This window comes from Thalassophryne amazonica, chromosome 9 (genome assembly GCF_902500255.1).
Source record: "Thalassophryne amazonica chromosome 9, fThaAma1.1, whole genome shotgun sequence".
NCBI lineage: Eukaryota > Metazoa > Chordata > Actinopteri > Batrachoidiformes > Batrachoididae > Thalassophryne > Thalassophryne amazonica.
Window position 1 is genome coordinate 1,601,236 of NC_047111.1, and position 24,482 is coordinate 1,625,717.

Consider the following 24,482-nt stretch of genomic DNA (forward strand, 5'->3'; position numbering starts at 1 on the left):
GAGTCCACCCACCACTTTAATCATATCTTAGATCTTGTTCTGACTTATGGTATGGAAATAGAAGACTTAACAGTATTCCCTGAAAACTCCCTTCTGTCTGATCATTTCTTAATAACATTTACATTTACTCTGATGGACTACCCAGCAGTGGGGAATAAGTTTCATTACACTAGAAGTCTTTCAGAAAGCGCTGTAACTAGGTTTAAGGATATGATTCCTTCTTTATGTTCTCTAATGCCATATACCAACACAGTGCAGAGTAGCTACCTAAACTCTGTAAGTGAGATAGAGTATCTCGTCAATAGTTTTACATCCTCATTGAAGACAACTTTGGATGCTGTAGCTCCTCTAAAAAAGAGAGCTTTAAATCAGAAGTGCCTGACTCCGTGGTATAACTCACAAACTCGTAGCTTAAAGCAGATAACCCGTAAGTTGGAGAGGAAATGGCGTCTCACTAATTTAGAAGATCTTCACTTAGCCTGGAAAAAGAGTCTGTTGCTCTATAAAAAAGCCCTTCGTAAAGCTAGGACATCTTTCTACTCATCACTAATTGAAGAAAATAAGAACAACCCCAGGTTTCTTTTCAGCACTGTAGCCAGGCTGACAAAGAGTCAGAGCTCTATTGAGCTGAGTATTCCATTAACTTTAACTAGTAATGACTTCATGACTTTCTTTGCTAACAAAATTTTAACTATTAGAGAAAAAATTACTCATAACCATCCCAAAGACGTATCGTTATCTTTGGCTGCTTTCAGTGATGCCGGTATTTGGTTAGACTCTTTCTCTCCGATTGTTCTGTCTGAGTTATTCTCATTAGTTACTTCATCCAAACCATCAACATGTTTATTAGACCCCATTCCTACCAGGCTGCTCAAGGAAGCCCTACCATTATTTAATGCTTCGATCTTAAATATGATCAATCTATCTTTGTTAGTTGGCTATGTACCACAGGCTTTTAAGGTGGCAGTAATTAAACCATTACTTAAAAAGCCATCACTTGACCCAGCTATCTTAGCTAATTATAGGCCAATCTCCAACCTTCCTTTTCTCTCAAAAATTCTTGAAAGGGTAGTTGTAAAACAGCTAACTGATCATCTGCAGAGGAATGGTCTATTTGAAGAGTTTCAGTCAGGTTTTAGAATTCATCATAGTACAGAAACAGCATTAGTGAAGGTTACAAATGATCTTCTTATGGCCTCGGACAGTGGACTCATCTCTGTGCTTGTTCTGTTAGATCTCAGTGCTGCTTTTGATACTGTTGACCATAAAATTTTATTACAGAGATTAGAGCATGCCATAGGTATTAAAGGCACTGCGCTGCGGTGGTTTGAATCATATTTGTCTAATAGATTACAATTTGTTCATGTAAATGGGGAATCTTCTTCACAGACTAAAGTTAATTATGGAGTTCCACAAGGTTCTGTGCTAGGACCAATTTTATTCACTTTATACATGCTTCCCTTAGGCAGTATTATTAGACGGTATTGCTTAAATTTTCATTGTTACGCAGATGATACCCAGCTTTATCTATCCATGAAGCCAGAGGACACACACCAATTAGCTAAACTGCAGGATTGTCTTACAGACATAAAGACATGGATGACCTCTAATTTCCTGCTTTTAAACTCAGATAAAACTGAAGTTATTGTACTTGGCCCCACAAATCTTAGAAACATGGTGTCTAACCAGATCCTTACTCTGGATGGCATTACCCTGACCTCTAGTAATACTGTGAGAAATCTTGGAGTCATTTTTGATCAGGATATGTCATTCAAAGTGCATATTAAACAAATATGTAGGACTGCTTTTTTGCATTTACGCAATATCTCTAAAATCAGAAAGGTCTTGTCTCAGAGTGATGCTGAAAAACTAATTCATGCATTTATTTCCTCTAGGCTGGACTATTGTAATTCATTATTATCAGGTTGTCCTAAAAGTTCCCTAAAAAGCCTTCAGTTAATTCAAAATGCTGCAGCTAGAGTACTGACGGGGACTAGAAGGAGAGAGCATATCTCACCCATATTGGCCTCTCTTCATTGGCTTCCTGTTAATTCTAGAATAGAATTTAAAATTCTTCTTCTTACTTATAAGGTTTTGAATAATCAGGTCCCATCTTATCTTAGGGACCTCGTAGTACCATATTACCCCAATAGAGCGCTTCGCTCTCAGACTGCAGGCTTACTTGTAGTTCCTAGGGTTTGTAAGAGTAGAATGGGAGGCAGAGCCTTCAGCTTTCAGGCTCCTCTCCTGTGGAACCAGCTCCCAATTCAGATCAGGGAGACAGACACCCTCTCTACTTTTAAGATTAGGCTTAAAACTTTCCTTTTTGCTAAAGCTTATAGTTAGGGCTGGATCAGGTGACCCTGAACCATCCCTTAGTTATGCTGCTATAGACGTAGACTGCTGGGGGGTTCCCATGATGCACTGTTTCTTTTTCTTTTTGCTCTGTATGCACCACTCTGCATTTAATCATTAGTGATCGATCTCTGCTCCCCTCCACAGCATGTCTTTTTCCTGGTTCTCTCCCTCAGCCCCAACCAGTCCCAGCAGAAGACTGCCCCTCCCTGAGCCTGGTTCTGCTGGAGGTTTCTTCCTGTTAAAAGGGAGTTTTTCCTTCCCACTGTAGCCAAGTGCTTGCTCACAGGGGGTCGTTTTGACCGTTGGGGTTTTACATAATTATTGTATGGCCTTGCCTTACAATATAAAGCGCCTTGGGGCAACTGTTTGTTGTGATTTGGCGCTATATAAAAAAAATTGATTGATTGATTGATGTGTAGGTATGTGTATGTAGGTATGTGTAGATATGTATGTGTAGGTGTACGTAGGTATGTGTACATATGTATGTGTAGGTGTACGTAGGTATGTGTAGGTGTACGTAGGTATGTGTACATATGTATGTGTAGGTGTACGTAGGTATGTGTATATATGTATGTGTGTGTGTATGTAGGTATGTGTATGTGTAGGTGTATGTAGCTATGTGTATATGTGTGTGTATGTAGGTATGTGTATATATGTGTGTGTATGTAGGTATGTGTGTATATGTGTGTGTATGTAGGTATGTGTGTATATGTGTGTGTATGTAGGTATGTGTGTATATGTGTGTGTATGTAGACGTGTGTGTGTGTGTGTATGTAGACGTGTGTGTGTGTGTGTATGTAGACGTGTGTGTGTGTGTGTATGTAGACGTGTGTGTGTGTGTGTATGTAGACGTGTATGTGTGTGTGTATGTAGACGTGTATGTGTGTGTGTATGTAGACGTGTATGTGTGTGTGTATGTAGATATGTGTATGTGTGTGTGTATGTAGATATGTGTATGTGTGTGTGTATGTAGACGTATGTGTGTGTGTGTGTATGTAGATATGTGTATATATGTATGTGTATGTGTGTGTGTATGTAGATATGTGTATATATGTGTGTATGTGTATGTGTGTGTGTATGTAGATATGTGTATGTAGATATGTGTATGTAGATATGTGTATGTAGGTATGTGTATGTAGATATGTGTATATATGTATGTGTATGTAGGTATGTGTATGTAGATATGTGTATATATGTATGTGTATGTAGATATGTGTATGTAGATATGTGTATATATGTATGTGTATGTAGATATGTGTATATATGTATGTGTATGTAGATATGTGTATGTAGATATGTGTATGTAGATATGTGTATGTAGGTATGTGTATGTAGGTATGTGTATGTAGATATGTGTATGTAGATATGTGTATGTAGATATGTGTATGTAGGTATGTGTATGTAGGTATGTGTATGTAGATATGTGTATATATGTATGTGTATGTAGGTATGTGTATGTAGATATGTGTATATATGTATGTGTATGTAGATATGTGTATATATGTATGTGTATGTAGATATGTGTATGTAGATATGTGTATATATGTATGTGTATGTATGTATGTGTATGTAGGTATGTGTATGTAGATATGTGTATATATGTATGTGTATGTAGATATGTGTATGTGTGTGTGTATGTAGATATGTGTATATATGTAGATATGTGTATGTGTGTGTGTATGTAGATATGTGTATATATGTAGATATGTGTATGTGTGTGTGTATGTAGATATGTGTATATATGTAGATATGTGTATGTGTGTGTGTATGTAGATATGTGTATATGTGTATGTGTGTGTGTATGTGTATGTAGATATGTCTATATATGTGTGTATGTGTATGTAGATATGTGTATGTATGTATGTGTATGTATGTAGATATGTGTATATATGTATGTGTATGTATGTATGTGTATGTAGGTATGTGTATGTAGATATGTGTATATATGTATGTGTATGTAGGTATGTGTATGTAGATATGTGTATATATGTATGTGTATGTAGATATGTGTATGTAGGTATGTGTATATATGTATGTGTATGTAGGTATGTGTATATATGTATGTGTATGTAGATATGTGTATATATGTATGTGTATGTAGATATGTGTATATGTGTATGTAGGTATATAAGGGGTGGGCGTTTATAAGCTTTGCTTCTGCTCACCCCCCTTTGGTCACACATGTCACTGTGAAATTGTCTTGTGTATCAGTTTTTTGTTATTGTGTGCCAAATAAATTCATTCATTCATTCAGCTGCATCACACCCGCATCATCAGCGGCAGCCTATTTAAGCCTGGGCTGAACTGAAGGATGTCACCAGATCTTTCCATTCCTGGAAGTGGTAACCTGACCTCTTCTGAGTGTTTCCAATTCCATGTCTTTTTCCAGGTATTGTCCTGGTGTTTTGCTGACCCACTCATTTGTACTCTTCTTTCTTTTCACAGTCTGTGGTTGCCACTCCGCTTCGCTGGCCCACCTGGCTGTCTGCACCTGAGATCCACTCCCCAGTGGCTCCACCTTCCTGGTCTCCACTCTGGCTGTACTATTTTGCACATTTATCCAAGAAATAGTCACCATTGATTTTCTCCACTCTAACCTACCAGTTCCTAGCTGCCACAAAAATGGCAAGGCGGAAGATGATCTGTTTCATTTGAATGCCACACCACACTGTCGCCTGTGGTTCTCTCAGAACCAAACAGCCAATTGGGCCAAGATTGTCTGGCTCTTCCGTTGATCATGCTGACACTACACAGGATATGCATGAGCAATCACACAGTGCTGCTGGTAGCCCCATACTGGCCAGGCAGGGCATGGTTCCTGAGGATACAGGATGCTCTTTAGTGGAGAGCCGTGACCTTTCCCTCAAAGGAGGGACTCCTGACATCGGTGCAGCCTTTCTACTAAACGATATGGCTGCATCATATTAAATGCAGACGAACAGTCCACAAACAAGAGGCTGGCATGTGCATGTGGCTTCTCCAGATGTTTATACAGGGAGTTGAGAATGAAAAGCTTTGCATCCTCCTCCCTGTCTGGTAAGCAAACTGAAGTGTGTCAAAGGCTCTGTCCACCGTTTCCAGAATATTTCACAATGATCTGAAAGCGTTTCATTATTAATAATGTCAAAGCGACAGGTCTAAAATCACCAGGCTGCTTCAGTTTTGTCATTTTTGGGACTGGAATCACTAGATGATTTCCTACTGACATGGATTTTGTGAGAATTGAGAGATATTTGAAAAATATCCTGGAGTGCACCACTAAGCTGGTCTGCACAATATTGTAATGTGCACCCAAAACTGAGCAGCTAGCTGCATGACTAGCTCTGGTATGGCAGGTGAAAGCCATGTGTCTGTGATAATCATCACTGAACAGTCCCGGACAAAGTTGTTTGTGGCAATCCAGAGGTCACTAATCCAGGTCACTAATTTTGTTTACAATGGATCTGGTGTTGGTCAGGAAAAGGTGGGGGAGTATGGGTCTGTGTGGGTCCCTCCTTAGCCTGGCTAGCAGGCCTCCTCGGCACCGTCAATACTGCACGTCAGAACCTGTTTGATAATGCACCATCAGGGTAAAACTTTAAACAAAAGCAGCATTTGGTGCGTTCTGGCTAAGAACGTAGCTGGGTGCAGCTTTACTTTTATGTTTTTTTTATCAGGTTGCCAGTTCTGCACTTTATAAGCTAACCTGATAAGAGACATGCTGGAGTAAGCCGGTTCATCCCATTTTTGTATTTTTTTCTGGATGGTGGGGGATCGTAATAGAACGGTGTCCTGTGTAACAAGGGAAGCCACTGAGACACCCACAACGCCTTGAAGGCGTTCTTGGCATCTGTTTTGTATGTTTCATCACCAGGTTCATCGTGGAGCAGAAAAGGATCTTCATACAACAAAGTGAATAAAATCAGGCTTCCATCTCCCATGTGCCTTCTTGCAAACTGGAGCTGAACTTTCACATCTTGATTGTAAGACAACCCTCCTCTCCATCACTTCATCATCAAGCTGTATCATTTAGGGATTAACGTCCTCACCCAAGGGAGCGTCTTGATTTCCCAGTCTGACAGGGAATTGAACCAAGGACCATCTGGTTGTGGCCACAGTTTAAACCACTAAATCGTCACCTGCTGTCTGACTAAGTGAGGACTGCCATCACTGTGTAAGTAACTGTTGTTGTGATACGGATTCTTTATATGATTATAACAAGATCAACAAACCAGTGACAATAAAGAATCTGTATGTGTTGGTCAGTAAGCCTCAGTTTGGTTATTATTAAGACCACAGCTTTCTGAAAACATTGCTATGGAGAAACCGCATCACAGAATAGAAACTTTGTCACTGCACATATATACGTACAACAAAACTTGCCATCTGCATTTAATCCATCCGAATTACAGTTAGACACAATCCAACCACTAGGAGCAGTGGGCAGCCAGAGTCCAGCACCCGGGGACCAACTCCAGATAGAGACGCTGCCTTGGTCAGGGGCAGAGAAAGGAGCAGACCCTAAAACACGTTTTTGATTATGGGAGGAAACCCACGCAGAAATGGGGAGAAATGATGCTAACTCCACACAGAAAGGCCGGTAATCAATCCCACAACCTTATTGCTGTGAGGCACCAGTACTAAGCACTAATCCACAATACCGCCCCCGTGATGGCCAAGAAGATGGAGGGATGTAAGTGTCAGGCTTCGGGTCTTACCTCAAGATATCTGCAACTCGGCGAAGGAAGTCTTGCTCCAGCTGGTCATTATCAGAACTCATTCCTCTGTCGATGATGGTGAGGAGAGGCTCCACCAAACTCAACACAAGAGGACTGCCCGCTTGCCGTGCCACAAAGACCTCAACCAGGTCTAACACCTACACACAACAAGCAGTGAGAGTAAGTATCTCGCCTCTTCATCACTCGGCCTGGAAACATCCAGGGAGCCCTGACAGGCAATGCACATCATTTTTAAAATCCTGTGGTCCTTTGAAAGTTCTGCTGCTGGCAGACCCTATAAAGCCACTTTAAATCTATTACTTGCCCACTTATGTCATTTCACAAGTAGGAAGAACTCCCCCTTTGGGACTGTCTCTGGCGCCCCAGAGGGGGTGCAAAAAAATAACTGTAAACACTGTTAACCAACAAAAGAAGAAGGGGAAAAGTAAAAAGAAAACATTGTTAGCAAACATGCCAGGAGCAAAATGGATAAATTTTTCGTGAACAAATCTACCAGTGAGAAGACAGAGTTTGGGGCAACCAAAAAAAGAAGAGAGGACAAATCTTCATTTGCTCCTTTCCACAGTGCATCCCCACATCAGCTGCCTGGGCGCATCAAAGACCCAGACTCAACTGCTTGCACTAAACAAGAGGTGACACAAAACTAAAGTTATTTCAAATGGCAACTTTCTGGCTTTAAGAAACACTATAAGAAATCAAGAAAGAAAGATTGTGGCAGTCAGTAACGGTTACTTTTTTAGACCAAGCAGAGGGAAAAAAATATGGACTCACTCAATTCTGAGGAATAAATTATGGAATCACCCTGTAAATTTTCATCACCAAAACTAACACCTGCATCAAATCAGATCTGCTCGTTAGTCTGCATCTAAAAAGGAGTGATCACACCTTGGAGAGCTGTTGCACCAAGTGGACTGACATGAATCATGGCTCCAACATGAGAGATGTCAATTGAAACAAAGGAGAGGATTATCAAACTCTTAAAAGAGAGTAAATCATCATGCAATGTTGCAAAAGATGTTGGTTGTTCACAGTCAGCTGTGTCTAAACTCTGGACCAAATACAAACAACATGGGAAGGTTGTTAAAGGCAAACATACTGGTAGACCAAGGAAGACATCAAAGCGTCACGACAGAAAACTTAAAGCAATATGTCTCAAATCGAAAATGCACAACAAAACAAATGAGGAACGAATGGGAGGAAACTGGAGTCAATGTCTGTGACCGAACTGTAAGAAACCGCCTAAAGGAAATGGGATTTACATACAAAAAAGCTAAACGAAAGGCATCATTAACACCTAAACAGAAAAAAACAAGGTTACAATGGGCTAAGAAAAAGCAATCGTGGACTGTGGATGACTCGAATCTGCATTGGGCAAGGTGATGATGCTGGAACTTTTGTTTGGTGCCGTTCCAATGGGATGTATAAAGATGACTGCCTGAAGAGAACACGTCAATTTCCACAGTCATTGATGATATGGGGCTGCATGTCAGGTAAAGGCACTGGGGAGATGGCTGTCATTACATCATCAATAAATGCACAAGTTTACGTTGATATTTTGGACACTTTTCTTATCCCATCAATTGAAAGGATGTTTGGAGATGATGAAATCATTTTTCAAGATGATAACGCATCTTGCCATAGAGCAAAAACTGAAAACATTACTTGCAAAAAGACACATAGGGTCAATGTCATGGCCTGCAAATAGTCCGGATCTTAATCCAATTGAAAATCTTTGGTGGAAGTTGAAGAAAATGGTCCATGACAAGGCTCCAACCTGCAAAGCTGATCTGGCAACAGCAATCAGAGAAAGTTGGAGCCAGATTGATGAAGAGTACTGTATGTCACTCATTAAGTCCATGCCTCAGAGACTGCAAGCTGTTATAAAAGCCAGAGGTGGTGCAACAAAATACTAGTGATGTGTTGGAGCGTTCTTTTGTTTTTCATGATTCCATAATTTATTCCTCAGAATTGAGTGATTCCATATTGTTTTCCCTCTGCTTGGTCTAAAAAAGTAACCGTTACTGACTGCCACAATTATTTTTCCTGATTTCTTATAGTGTTTCTTAAAGCCAGAAAGTTGCCATTTGAAATGACTTTAGTTTTGTGTCATGTCTGTGATCTGCTTTTTTTCTACAAAATTAAACAACTGAATGAACATCCTCCGAGGCCGGTGATTCCATCATTTTTGCCAGGGGTTGTAGATGAGAGACTAAATATGTATAATAGTTTAATATTATTTATATTAACATGTGTTACAACCCCAATTCCAATGAAGTTTGGATGTTGTTTAAAATGATTTTTTTGTCATTCAAGTTTTTATTAATTTTCCTTTTTCACACAAGCAACCACTTATAACAACCCAAAAAGGCAAAGCAAATAAAAAGTAAAAAAAAAAAATATTGAAATGTAATGTGTAAAATAATCAATGGCACAATGATGGTGTTTTGATGATGGCAGAGTCTTGTTCTTTAAGAAATGACATGAAATATAACCACATTTTGCTGGTTTTATCGTGGACCTTATGTACTTTGGAGATGAACGCCTCATAAGCCGCAGTCTCTTACATCAGTGTAATCCAGTCCTCAAGTTTAGGCCGATGGGGGCTCTTCCAAATCTGTAAAATTGATCTGGTGGCCACTATAAATGCAGCCATCAAAAATCCGAATAATTCTTTCGTAGATGAAGGGGACAAGAAGGACTTATCCCCCAACAGGCACAATTGAGGCATTGCTGGGATATTTATCCCAGTCCATTTTTCCAGATTTTTAATGACCTCCGTCCAAAATGAAAAGACCAATGTGTTGGGAGAGGGTCATAACACAGACCCGCAACAGGGGGCGCAAATGAACGGACAATGGATAAGACAAAGAGTAACAATTTAATGTTGTGAAACGCACAACTGAATACAGACACAGATAATGCCAATTGTACACAAGGTGACGTGCGGGCAGGCTCGAAGATAGGAGACCTCTGGCGATCGGAGAGCCGCGACCCACGCAGCTTCCACCACCAACGGCCTGAAGAACACCGGAGCCGCCAAGTCCTGAGTCCCCAGGTGGTCACCGTCTTCTGTTGCAGACCCTGGTACTGCTGGCAGAAGATGACAAAAACAGTTATGATGAGTGTGTATCCACACACCCAGTAATCCTTTTTCTACAGGTCTTCAAGGAGGGAAAACCTCCACCTCCAAACAACTACGTGCAGGTCCTGATACTACTTATCCGTGAGGAGAGAAGTACGTCGTCTCTTGTTGGATCTGCAATCCCAGCCTCCAGCTGAGGAAAGGTCCAGGAACGCCTGCAAGGCAATCAAAAACTCACTGTGCGATCGGCACCAAAACTGCAGAGAGGTTTACCTTCAACGGTAGGTGATTTCTCGGCGAGGAGGTGGAGTAATGATCCGGCTTTTGTAGAGCTGCAGGTGATTGGTGACAGCTGGTGTAAATGAGTGACAGCTGTCACTCTCTGTCTTGGCGCCCTCTCATGCTTGAAGCCCGCACTCCAAGCAGGGCGCCGACTGGTGGTGGTGGGCCAGCAGTACCTCCTCTTCAGCGGCCCACACAACACAATGGACATTCCAGGTGCAGGTATGTTTCTATATCTATGCCACATTTCCAGCAAACATTACTTTGAAGTAGTCCCATTTTGAACAGCTTTGACAGTGTAAAATAATATTGATGTATCACTTTGTAATGGATAAACTTGCTTCTGGCATCTCTAGTTGCCCAGCCTATATTTGAAATTATATTACTCCACCTTTCTTCACTAATTTCAATTTGTAAATCCCTTTGCCAGATCAATCTTAAGCCATTACAAAGTGCACCTTGATTACCCAAAGGTTTTTTATAAAACATTGACGCCGTTTGCCGAGTACCTGGCCTATTCAACCAATCCTGTAATGTACTCTTTCTGTATCTGATTTAAACCAAACACTGAGCCCACACTACTCCTAATCTGTAAATATTTCCAGAAGTCCCCTTTATCAACCAAATTAAATGTTTCTCTTATCATGTTAAAGGACAAAGTTATCCTCTCTATATAGATGTTCTGTTTTGTGCACCCCTTGTTCGAGCCATTTCCGCCACAGAAAGGGAGATTTTCCAATACACACTAACGGATTATTCCATACCGAAGAATAGATCTGTTTGTATGGAGAGATTCGTAATATTTTATGTGTCTTTGCCCGTGCCCACTGTGAATGTTGTATGATCGGATTATGTTGTATTGAATTTGCAGATTTTTGGGAAAGCAATTGAATAATATTAAATGGGGCCACAATTTCCTTTTCCAGTTTAATCCACCCTACCTCCGGTTGCTCGTTTTTCCAATGATTAGATAATTTATTAATTTCAAATGCAAGATTATATAATTCCAGGTCCGGAAGAGCCAGCCCTCCACATTCTCTCAAAGCTGTGAGTTTTACTATTCCAATTCTTGCTTTTTTACCATTCCAAAGAAAATCCCTAATTAATAAATTATATTGTTTAAAAAAATGTTAGCTATTGTTATTGGTATGATCATTGATATATAATTAAATTGAGGAGCAACCAACATTTTAATAGTATTAATTTTACCCCACAGAATAAAATTCAACAATTTCCACTTATCTAAATTAATTTTCAATTTTTGTAATAATGGCTCTAAATTTATTGAAATTATGTTTGTCAGTTCTGAACATAATCTAATTCCCAGATACGTCATTCCAACTGGAACCCACCTAAACTGGAATGGAGAAAGAAGAGGTTGGAGACATCCCTTTGACACCAGCATAGCTTCTGACTTTTGCCAATTTATTTTATAGCCTGACAGCTCTGAAAATGTGTCAATTATGCATAAAACCTTTGGAACTGAAGAGGAAGGGTCTCTTATAAAGAACAAAATATCATCAGCATACAGAAACATTTTATGCTCTTCTGAACCGTGGATTACTCCCCTGATGCTTTTATCATTTCTAACTGCGGCCGCTAATGGTTCTAAAAATAATATGAATAATAGGGGACAGAGGATCCCCTTGCTTTGTCACGCTCCTTAATCTAAAGAATGGTGATACCAATCCATTTGTTAAAACTGCTGCCCTTGGGTCAATGTCAGATGCGTTGCTCGGCCTCCTCCAGTCTCAGCAGGACTCCGTCCATATCACCACGTAGCTCCACATTAGCCTGCTTCACTTCACTCGCCAAACCCAAATGCTCTAAGACTATATTTAAGAACGCTCCATTCTACTCTATCAAAGGCTTTATGAGCATCCAATGATAAAGCCACTATTGGAGTGCTGTTATTTCTACTCGCCCACATAAGATGTAAGAGCCTTCTGACATTGTCAGATGAAGTTATTCCCTTCACAAAGCCAACTTGATCCGAGTGAATCAGGTTTGGCAGTATTTTTTCCCATTCTAAGAGCAATAACCTTAGTCAGTATTTTGCAATCCACATTAATCAAACTCACTGGCCTAAAACTACCTGGATCTGTAGGATCTTTATCTTTTTTTGTAAATAAGTGAAATCAAAGCCTCATTAAATGTGTCAGGCATCTTTCCCGATGAAAAGGACTCTTGATAAACCTCAGAACAGGGGCCAGTCTATCTATTAGCTTTTTATAATATTCAATGGAAACCCATCTAATCCAGGTGATTTTCCTACTTTCATTAAGGATATGGCCTTTTTCACCTCCTCCACTGTTATAGGACTGTCTAAACCTTTCTGCTGATCTTCTGTCAATCTTGGCAAATGAAGTTTAGAAAAGAAGTTGTCACACCTCTGTTTATCATATACTACCTCTGACTCAAAGTTTCTTATAAAATGTCAAAAAGACCTTGTTTATGTCACTAGTACTGGTCTTTAGTATCCCGTTCTCATCTTTAATAGCAGGTATTGTATAACTAGCCTCTTTCTTTTTAAGCTGCCTGGTTAACAGCCTACCTGTTTTCTCAACACACAAAAATTGCTGTTTAGTCTAAATAGGGCATATTCAACTTATTATATATTTCATTTATCTGTAATTTTAGGTCACAAACATGTTTCAGTGTATCATCTGAATAGTGCGCTGATAGCTTCTTCTCCAGTTCCTTGAGTTCTGTTTCCAATGTTATTATCTTTTTTGAATGTTCCCTTTTTTGTCTGCTGGCATAAGCAATAATCTGCCCTCTCATATAAGCTTTTGATGCCTCCCAAACTGTTCCAATCTTTTCTGTTGAGCCTATATTAATTTTGAAAAAAACTATCCAACTCATCTTCCAGCAACTTAAGAAATTCAGGGCTTTGCAACAAAGACACATTTAATCTCCATCTACCCCTTCTACCTAGATCTGGCTCCAAAATCACTCCCAGGTGCACAGGAGCATGATCAGTTAAAGCTATTGGTCCCATTATACAATCTGACACATTCCCAACCAGATTATTACTTATTAAAAAGTAATCAATTCTGGAATGGGATTTGTGTTTATGTGAATAAAATGTATACTTCCTCTCTCTCGGGTTGACTACTCTCCATATATCCACTAGTCCAAGATCTTCCATCATTAGTGTAATAGCCATCATGTCTTTTGGTTTATTTCTGGTGAAGGCTTGTCTAATGCAACATCTAAAACTTGATTAAAGTCTCCTGCAATTATTGTATGATACCCTGACAAGCCCCCCATTATTTTGTTTACTTTATGGAAAAAATGTGCATCCTCTATATTCGGGGCGTAGATATTACATAAATTAACCTTAACCCCATTAACATTAGCTTCCACACATATCACTCTTCTTTCTGAGTCCTTTTGTTCTTTTATACTGTATTGTGTATTGTATTAAAACTGTATTGTGGCATTACTTGACACATTTGCTTGCTTGCAAATTGCTTGCTTGCCTCTACTGGTGGTTGGCTCTCACTGCGGTATTGTATCACTTCCTGTTCCGGAGCACAGCGGTGTTTTTCTGTATCTGTTAGCTGTTTAATCTGCGCAGTTAGATTGATCTAGTTATCTAGATTACGATTTGTTTCCCAGTGTAATCTTTACGTGCCTTAACTAAAGCACTCCTTCTGCTGAATCACCTCTAAATTATTTACACATTATTCACTTTGCGTGTTTTTAGGAATCCGCTAGCTTAGCGTAGCTACTAGCTCTTAGCCGATTTAGCATGGCGGCTTCTCCTGTCTCTCCCGCACTTTTCTGCTCTGGGTGTGAAATGTTTAGTTATTCCTCGGCCTCCTTTAGCAGTAATGGTACTTGTAATAAGTGTAGCTTATTCGTAGCTTTGGAGGCCAGGCTGGGCGAATTGGAGACTCGGCTCCGCACCGTGGAAAATTCTACAGCTAGTCAGGCCCCTGTAGTCGGTGCGGACCAAGGTAGCTTAGCCACCGTTAGTTACCCCCTGGCAGATCCCGAGCAGCCGGGAAAGCAGGCTGACTGGGTGACTGTGAGGAGGAAGCGTAGCCCTAAACAGAAGCCCCGTGTACACCGCCAACCCGTTCACATCTCTAACCGTTTTTCCACCACTCGACGACACACCCGCCGAGGATCAAACTCTGGTTATTGGCGACTCTGTTTTGAGAAATGTGAAGTTAGCGACACCAGCAACCATAGTCAATTGTCTTCCGGGGGCCAGAGCAGGCGACATTGAAGGAAATTTGAAACTGCTGGTTAAGGCTAAGCGTAAATTTGGTAAGATTGTAATTCACGTCGGCAGTAATGACACCCGGTTACGCCAATCGGAGGTCACTAAAATTAACATTAAATCGGTGTGTAACTTTGCAAAAACAATGTCGGACTCTGTAGTTTTCTCTGGGCCCCTCCCCAATCAGACCGGGAGTGACATGTTTAGCCGCATGTTCTCCTTGAATTGCTGGCTGTCTGAGTGGTGTCCAAAAAATGAGGTGGGCTTCATAGATAATTGGCAAAGCTTCTGGGGAAAACCTGGTCTTGTTAGGAGAGACGGCATCCATCCCACTTTGGATGGAGCAGCTCTCATTTCTAGAAATCTGGCTAATTTTCTTAAATCCTCCAAACCGTGACTATCCAGGGTTGGGACCAGGAAGCAGAGTTGTAGTCTTACACACCTCTCTGCAGCTTCTCTCCCCCTGCCATCCCCTCATTACCCCATCCCCGTAGAGACGGTGCCTGCTCCCAGACTACCAATAACCAGCAAAAATCTATTTAAGCATAAAAATTCAAAAAGAAAAAATAATATAGCACCTTCAACTGCACCACAGACTAAAACAGTTAAATGTGGTCTATTAAACATTAGGTCTCTCTCTTCTAAGTCCCTGTTGGTAAATGATATAATAATTGATCAACATATTGATTTATTCTGCCTAACAGAAACCTGGTTACAGCAGGATGAATATGTTAGTTTAAATGAGTCAACACCCCCGAGTCACACTAACTGTCAGAATGCTCGTAGCACGGGCCGGGGCGGAGGATTAGCAGCAATCTTCCATTCCAGCTTATTAATTAATCAAAAACCCAGACAGAGCTTTAATTCATTTGAAAGCTTGTCTCTTAGTCTTGTCCATCCAAATTGGAAGTCCCAAAAACCAGTTTTATTTGTTATTATCTATCGTCCACCTGGTCGTTACTGTGAGTTTCTCTGTGAATTTTCAGACCTTTTGTCTGACTTAGTGCTTAGCTCAGATAAGATAATTATAGTGGGCGATTTTAACATCCACACAGATGCTGAGAATGACAGCCTCAATATTAGACTCTATTGGCTTTGCTCAAAAAGTAAATGAGTCCACCCACCACTTTAATCATATCTTAGATCTTGTTCTGACTTATGGTATGGAAATAGAAGACTTAACAGTATTCCCTGAAAACTCCCTTCTGTCTGATCATTTTTTAATAACATTTACATTTACTCTGATGGACTACCCAGCAGTAGGGAATAAGTTTCATTACACTAGAAGTCTTTCAGAAAGCGCTGTAACTAGGTTTAAGGATATGATTCCTTCTTTATGTTCTCTAATGCCATATAACAACACAGTGCAGAGTAGCTACCTAAACTCTGTAAGGGAGATAGAGTATCTCGTCAATAGTTTTACATCCTCATTGAAGACAGCTTTGGATGCTGTAGCTCCTCTGAAAAAGAGAGCTTTAAATCAGAAGTGTCTGACTCCATGGTATAACTCTCAAACTCGTAGCTTAAAGCAGATAACCCGTAAGTTGGAGAGGAAATGGCGTCTCACTAATTTAGAAGATCTTCACTTAGCCTGGAAAAAGAGTCTGTTGCTCTATAAAAAAGCCCTCCGTAAAGCTAGGACATCTTTCTACTCATCACTAATTGAAGAAAATAAGAACAACCCCAGGTTTCTTTTCAGCACTGTAGCCAGGCTGACAAAGAGTCAGAGCTCTATTGAGCTGAGTATTCCATTAACTTTAACTAGTAATGACTTCATGACTTTCTTTGCTAACAAAATTTTAACTATTAGAGAAAAAATTACTCATAACCATCCCAAAGACGTATCGTTATCTTTGGCTGCTTTCAGTGATGCCGGTATTTGGTTAGACTCTTTCTCTCCGATTGTTCTGTCTGAGTTATTTTCATTAGTTACTTCATCCAAACCATCAACATGTTTATTAGACCCCATTCCTACCAGGCTGCTCAAGGAAGCCCTACCATTATTTAATGCTTCGATCTTAAATATGATCAATCTATCTTTGTTAGTTGGCTATGTACCACAGGCTTTTAAGGTGGCAGTAATTAAACCATTACTTAAAAAGCCATCACTTGACCCAGCTATCTTAGCTAATTATAGGCCAATCTCCAACCTTCCTTTTCTCTCAAAAATTCTTGAAAGGGTAGTTGTAAAACAGCTAACTGATCATCTGCAGAGGAATGGTCTATTTGAAGAGTTTCAGTCAGGTTTTAGAATTCATCATAGTACAGAAACAGCATTAGTGAAGGTTACAAATGATCTTCTTATGGCCTCGGACAGTGGACTCATCTCTGTGCTTGTTCTGTTAGACCTCAGTGCTGCTTTTGATACTGTTGACCATAAAATTTTATTACAGAGATTAGAGCATGCCATAGGTATTAAAGGCACTGCGCTGCGGTGGTTTGAATCATATTTGTCTAATAGATTACAATTTGTTCATGTAAATGGGGAATCTTCTTCACAGACTAAAGTTAATTATGGAGTTCCACAAGGTTCTGTGCTAGGACCAATTTTATTCACTTTATATATGCTTCCCTTAGGCAGTATTATTAGACGGTATTGCTTAAATTTTCATTGTTACGCAGATGATACCCAGCTTTATCTATCCATGAAGCCAGACGACACACACCAATTAGCTAAACTGCAGGATTGTCTTACAGACATAAAGACATGGATGACCTCTAATTTCCTGCTTTTAAACTCAGATAAAACTGAAGTTATTGTACTTGGCCCCACAAATCTTAGAAACATGGTGTCTAACCAGATCCTTACTGTGGATGGCATTACCCTGACCTCTAGTAATACTGTGAGAAATCTTGGAGTCATTTTTGATCAGGATATGTCATTCAAAGCGCATATTAAACAAATATGTAGGACTGCTTTTTTGCATTTACGCAATATCTCTAAAATCAGAAAGGTCTTGTCTCAGAGTGATGCTGAAAAACTAATTCATGCATTTATTTCCTCTAGGCTGGACTATTGTAATTCATTATTATCAGGTTGTCCTAAAAGTTCCCTAAAAAGCCTTCAGTTAATTCAAAATGCTGCAGCTAGAGTGCTGACGGGGACTAGAAGGAGAGAGCATATCTCACCCATATTGGCCTCTCTTCATTGGCTTCCTGTTAATTCTAGAATAGAATTTAAAATTCTTCTTCTTACTTATAAGGTTTTGAATAATCAGGTCCCATCTTATCTTAGGGACCTCGTAGTACCATATCACCCCAATAGAGCGCTTCGCTCTCAGACTGCAGGCTTACTTGTAGTTCCTAGGGTTTGTAAGAGTAGAATGGGAGGCAGAGCCTTCAGCTTTCAGGCTCCTCTCCTGTGGAACCAGCTCCCAATTCAGATCAGGGAGACAGACACCCTCTCTACTTTTAAGATTAGGCTTAAAACTTTCCTTTTTGCTAAAGCTTATAGTTAGGGCTGGATCAGGTGACCCTGAACCATCCCTTAGTTATGCTGCTATAGACGTAGACTGCTGGGGGGTTCCCATGATGCACTGTTTCTTTCTCTTTTTGCTCTGTATGCACCACTCTGCATTTAATCATTAGTGATCGATCTCTGCTCCCCTCCACAGCATGTCTTTTTCCTGGTTCTCTCCCTCAGCCCCAACCAGTCCCAGCAGAAGACTGCCCCTCCCTGAGCCTGGTTCTGCTGGAGGTTTCTTCCTGTTAAAAGGGAGTTTTTCCTTCCCACTGTAGCCAAGTGCTTGCTCACAGGGGGTCGTTTTGACCGTTGGGGTTTTACATCATTATTGTATGGCCTTGCCTTACAATATAAAGCGCCTTGGGGCAACTGTTTGTTGTGATTTGGCGCTATATAAAAAAAAAATTGAATTGAATTTTATAATAGAAAAATTAAGTTTTTTGTGCACCAAAATAGCCACCCCCTGCTTCTTACTTGTATATGAACAGTGAAACACCTGCCCCATGCAGTCCCTCCTCCATTTAAGTACCTCTGAGTCTGACAAATGTGTTTCCTGTATAAAGGCCACCTGAGTCTGTTGTGATTTCAGGTATGTTAGGCATTTCTTAAGCTTTACAGGATTCTGAAGTCCATTTATATTCCAAGTTGTCATTCTTACACACTTAGCCATTATAAAAAAAATATATATTATAATAGACCTTGCTGCCACTGAAAAGATAAAATGTAAAGAAAAAAGTGCCATTATTTCTCCATTTAAACACTCAAATACACATAAAAAAAACATATTCTTAAGAACAAACAATTGAAGTAACCCCACAAACTCACCCCACCCCATACCCCCCCCCTGTTCAGAGAGAAACCTCCCATAAACGTGGTCCATGGATGCTGTAGCTCCTCTGAAAAAGAGAGCTTTAAATCAGAAGTGTCTGACTCCATGGTATAACTCACAAACTCGTAGCTTAAAGCAGATAACCCGTAAGTTGGAGAGGAAATGGCGTCTCACTAATTTAGAAGATCTTCACTTAGCCTGGAAAAAGAGTCTGTTGCTCTATAAAAAAGCCCTCTGTAAAGCTAGGACATCTTTCCACTCATCACTAATTGAAGAAAATAAGAACAACCCCAGGTTTCTTTTCAGCACTGTAGCCAGGCTGACAAAGAGTCAGAGCTCTATTGAGCTGAGTATTCCATTAACTTTAACTAGTAATGACTTCATGACTGTCTTTGCTAACAAAATTTTAACTATTAGAGAAAAAATTACTCATAACCATCCCAAAGACGTATCGTTATCTTTGGCTGCTTTCAGTGATGCCGGTATTTGGTTAGACTCTTTCTCTCCGATTGTTCTGAGTTATTTTCATTAGTTACTTCATCCAAACCATCAACATGTTTATTAGACCCCATTCCTACCAGGCTGCTCAAGGAAGCCCTACCATTATTTAATGCTTCGATCTTAAATATGATCAATCTATCTTTATTAGTTGGCTATGTACCACAGGCTTTTAAGGTGGCAGTAATTAAACCATTACTTAAAAAGCCATCACTTGACCCAGCTATCTTATCTAATTATAGGCCAATCTCCAACCTTCCTTTTCTCTCAAAAATTCTTGAAAGGGTAGTTGTAAAACAGCTAACTGATCATCTGCAGAGGAATGGTCTATTTGAAGAGTTTCAGTCAGGTTTTAGAATTCATCATAGTACAGAAACAGCATTAGTGAAGGTTACAAATGATCTTCTTATGGCCTCGGACAGTGGACTCATCTCTGTGCTTGTTCTGTTAGACCTTAGTGCTGCTTTTGATACTGTTGACCATAAAATTTTATTACAGAGATTAGAGCATGCCATAGGTATTAAAGGCACTGCGCTGCGGTGGTTTGAATCATATTTGTCTAATAGATTACAATTTGTTCATGTAAATGGGGAGTCTTCTTCACAGACTAATGTTAATTATGGAGTTCCACAAGGTTCTGTGCTAGGACCAATTTTATTCACTTTATACATGCTTCCCTTAGGCAGTATTATTAGAGGGTATTGCTTAAATTTTCATTGTTACGCAGATGATACCCAGCTTTATCTATCCATGAAGCCAGAGGACACACACCAATTAGCTAAACTGCAGGATTGTCTTACAGACATAAAGACATGGATGACCTCTAATTTCCTGCTTTTAAACTCAGATAAAACTGAAGTTATTGTACTTGGCCCCACAAATCTTAGAAACATGGTGTCTAACCAGATCCTTACTCTGGATGGCATTACCCTGACCTCTAGTAATACTGTGAGAAATCTTGGAGTCATTTTTGATCAGGATATGTCATTCAAAGCGCATATTAAACAAATATGTAGGACTGCTTTTTTTGCATTTACGCAATATCTCTAAAATCAGAAAGGTCTTGTCTCAGAGTGATGCTGAAAAACTAATTCATGCATTTATTTCCTCTAGGCTGGACTATTGTAATTCATTATTATCAGGTTGTCCTAAAAGTTCCCTAAAAAGCCTTCAGTTAATTCAAAATGCTGCAGCTAGAGTACTGACGGGGACTAGAAGGAGAGAGCATATCTCACCCATATTGGCCTCTCTTCATTGGCTTCCTGTTAATTCTAGAATAGAATTTAAAATTCTTCTTCTTATAAGGTTTTGAATAATCAGGTCCCATCTTATCTTAGGGACCTCGTAGTACCATATCACCCCAATAGAGCACTTCGCTCTCAGACTGCAGGATTACTTGTAGTTCCTAGGGTTTGTAAGAGTAGAATGGGAGGCAGAGCCTTCAGCTTTCAGGCTCCTCTCCTGTGGAATCAGCTCCCAATTCAGATCAGGGAGACAGACACCCTCTCTACTTTTAAGATTAGGCTTAAAACTTTCCTTTTTGCTAAAGCTTATAGTTAGGGCTGGATCAGGTGACCCTAAACCATCCCTTAGTTATGCTGCTATAGACGTAGACTGCTGGGGGGTTCCCATGATGCACTGTTTCTTTCTCTTTTTGCTCTGTATGCACCACTCTGCATTTAATCATTAGTGATCGATCTCTGCTCCCCTCCACAGCATGTCTTTTTCCTGGTTCTCTCCCTCAGCCCCAACCAGTCCCAGCAGAAGACTGTCCCTCCCTGAGCCTGGTTCTGCTGGAGGTTTCTTCCTGTTAAAAGGGAGTTTTTCCTTCCCACTGTAGCCAAGTGCTTGCTCACAGGGGGTCGTTTTGACCGTTGGGGTTTTACATAATTGTATGGCCTTGCCTTACAATATAAAGCGCCTTGGGGCAACTGTTTGTTGTGATTTGGTGCTATATAAAAAAATTGATTGATTGATTGATTGATGTGACACACGAGTGGTCGCCCTTAGAGATGCCCCTCTACTTCTCCCTCCTGTATACATTATAATTTCTCAAGTAACCATTATTAACCAAAAGTAACCAAACGATCTTGAAAATTATCAATATGCTACGGCCAAGAAACACCTTATATTCAGATTCCAGAGTAATGTCCATATGTGGTAATTGTCTCCACAGTGTACCTGTATTTACTCCCCCCCACAAAGAAGGAAAAGGGGGAAAAAAAAAAACTGTGGATTGCCAAAAGCCGCATTACTGCAGTTCCTTTGCCGTTTCCTCCTCCTCCTCGTTGTTACTTAAGAAGGACATAGCCTGGCGATGGTCCGTAAACTTCACCCGTTTACCCTTCCAGGTGAAGCGTAACTCTGCTGGATAAGCCAGGGTAAAACACACATCCAGCTCGTGCAACTTCCGTCTGACATCTGTAAACTTTTTCCTCTTTTCCGCCGTTTCACTGGTCATATCAGGGAAAAATGACAGCTTGCAGCCTTTCCAGATGATACTCTCTTTCCTGTTATACTTCTCCCTCGCAGCGGCGAGCACCCGTTCTCGTTCCAAGTAGCTCAGAAACCTGATGATTATCGGTCTCGGTGGTTTATTGTCCTCCGGTATCGGCACAGGTGCGCGGTGCACCCGCTGTAACTGTATTGGGTCAAGCTCAACACCAAGTGCTTCAGCAATTATACTTCACACACACTCTTCCACCTTTCCGTTCTCCATCCTCTCTTTCAACCCAATCAGGCGTAAATTCTGGCGTCTATCTCGATTAGCTGCATTCTCTACTGCCTGATGGAGTTCCTCGCATCTTTTTGTGCTTTTATTTACCGACTGGCGAAGCTTCTTGTTATCGTCTTCCAGCTCGGAGATGCGTTGCTCGACCTCCTCCAGTCTCAGCAGGACTCCGTCCATATCACCACGTAGCTCCACATTAGCCTGCTTCACTTCACTTCAGAAGCTGACCAACTCTAGCCATTTCTTCCATAGCTTTCTGTAGAGACTGCTGTATTTCCATTAACACACCGGAGTCCGCAGTTTGGCTAGCGGGCCTCGGATTAGCCGCCGCACTGCTAGCTACCACACTTTGTTTAGCTGCTGCCATCCTGGTCGTCATTGCTCACTCCAAAACGAACACCACCCCACCCGATAACTTTTACGGTTGGCCAGTAACAACCATTCGTTACTGAGAAGAGGATTTTCATAGCGAAATAAAGTAACTCGAGGGCCTCGATCGGGAGAGCTCTCTCAAGCGTCCATCTTGCTCAGTGAACCCACATGACCCCCGATGTTGTGTAAAATGTAAACAAAAACAGAATACAATGATTTTCAAATCCTGTTCAACCTATATTCAATTGAATACACCACAAAGACAAGATTTTTAATGTTCAAACTGATAAATTTTATTGTTTTTGTGCAAATATTTGCTCATTTTGAAATGGATGCCTGCAACATGTTTCAAAAAAGCTGGGACAGTGATATGTTTACCACTGTGTTACATCACCTTTCCTTCTAACAACACTCAATAAGCGTTTGGGAACTGAGGACATTAACGGTTGAAGCTTTGTAGGTGGAATTCTTTCCCATTCTTGATTGATGTACAACTTCAGTTGTTCAACAGTCCGGGGTCTCCGCTGTCGTATTTTGCGCTTCATAATGCGCCACACATTTTCACTGGGCGACAGGTCTGGACTGCAGGCAGGCCAGTCTAGTACCCGCACTCACACGTGCAGAATGTGGCATTGTCTTGCTGAAATAAGCAGGGACGTCCCTGAAAAAGACGTTGCTTGGATGGCAGCATGTGTTGCTCCAAAACCTGGATGTACCTTTCAGCATTGATGGTGCCATCACAGATGTGTAAGTTGCCCATGGGCACTAACACACCTCCATACCATCACAGATGCTGGCTTTTGAACTTTGTACTGGTAACAATCAGGATGGTCCTTTTCCTCTTTTGTCCAGAGGACACGACGTCCATGATTTCCAAAAACAACTTGAAATGTGGACTCATCAGACCACAGCACAGTTTTCCACTTTGTGATGGTGCCATCACAGATGTGTAAGTTGCCCATGGGCACTAACACACCTCCATACCATCACAGATGTGTAAGTTGTCCATGCTGTGGGCACTAACACACCTCCATACCATCACAGATGTGTAAGTTGCCCATGCTGTGGGCACTAACACACCTCCATACCATCACAGATGTGTAAGTTGCCCATGGGCACTAACACACCTCCATACCATCACAGATGTGTAAGTTGCCCATGGGCACTAACACACCCCCATACCATCACAGATGTGTAAGTTGTCCATGGGCACTAACACACCCCCATACCATCACAGATGCTGGCTTTTGAACTTTGTACTGGTAACAATCTGGATGGTATTTTTCCTCTTTTGTCCAGAGGACACGACGTCCATGAGTTCCAAAAACAACTTGAAATGTGGACTCAGACCACAGCACACTTTTCCACTTTGTGTCTGTCCATTTCAAATCAGCTCGGGCCCAGAAAAGGCGGCGGTGTTTCTGGATGTTGTTGATGTTTGGCTTTCACTTTGCATGGTAGAGTGTTAACTTGCACTTGTAGATGTAGTGACGAACTGTGTTAACTGTCAATGGTTTTCTGAAGTGTTCCTGAGCCCACGTGGTAAAATCCTTTACACAATGATGTCGGTTTTTAATGCCGTACCACCTGAGGGATTAAAGGTCACGGGCATTCAAAGTTAGTTTTCGACCTTGACATTTACATGTAGAAAGTTCTCCAGATTCTCTGAATCTTCAGATTATATTATGGACTGTAGATGATGGAATCCCTAAATTCCTTGCAATTGAATGTTGAGAAACGGTTCGTAAACTGTTGGACAATAAAGTCCATCAGTTTGAACATTAAAAATCTTGTCTGTGGTCTATTCAATTGAATATAGGTTGAAGAGAATTTACAAATCATTGCATTCTGTTTTTATTTACATTTTACATAACATCCCAACTTCATTGGAATTGAGGTTGTAGTGATGCCAAAG

General features: G+C 40.6%; 1 protein-coding gene across 4 annotated transcripts in view; it reads right to left on the bottom strand.

Annotated features, from left to right (window-relative positions):
- Positions 1 to 24,482, bottom strand: part of mybbp1a (MYB binding protein (P160) 1a) — a 282,215-nt gene that overhangs the window by 77,052 nt on the left and 180,681 nt on the right. For all 4 annotated transcript variants that reach the window (XM_034177480.1, XM_034177481.1, XM_034177479.1 and 1 more), the window contains exon 19: positions 7,056 to 7,213. In XM_034177480.1, coding sequence (XP_034033371.1) covers positions 7,056 to 7,213 — 158 coding nt within the window. The remainder of the gene's footprint in view (positions 1 to 7,055; positions 7,214 to 24,482) is intronic.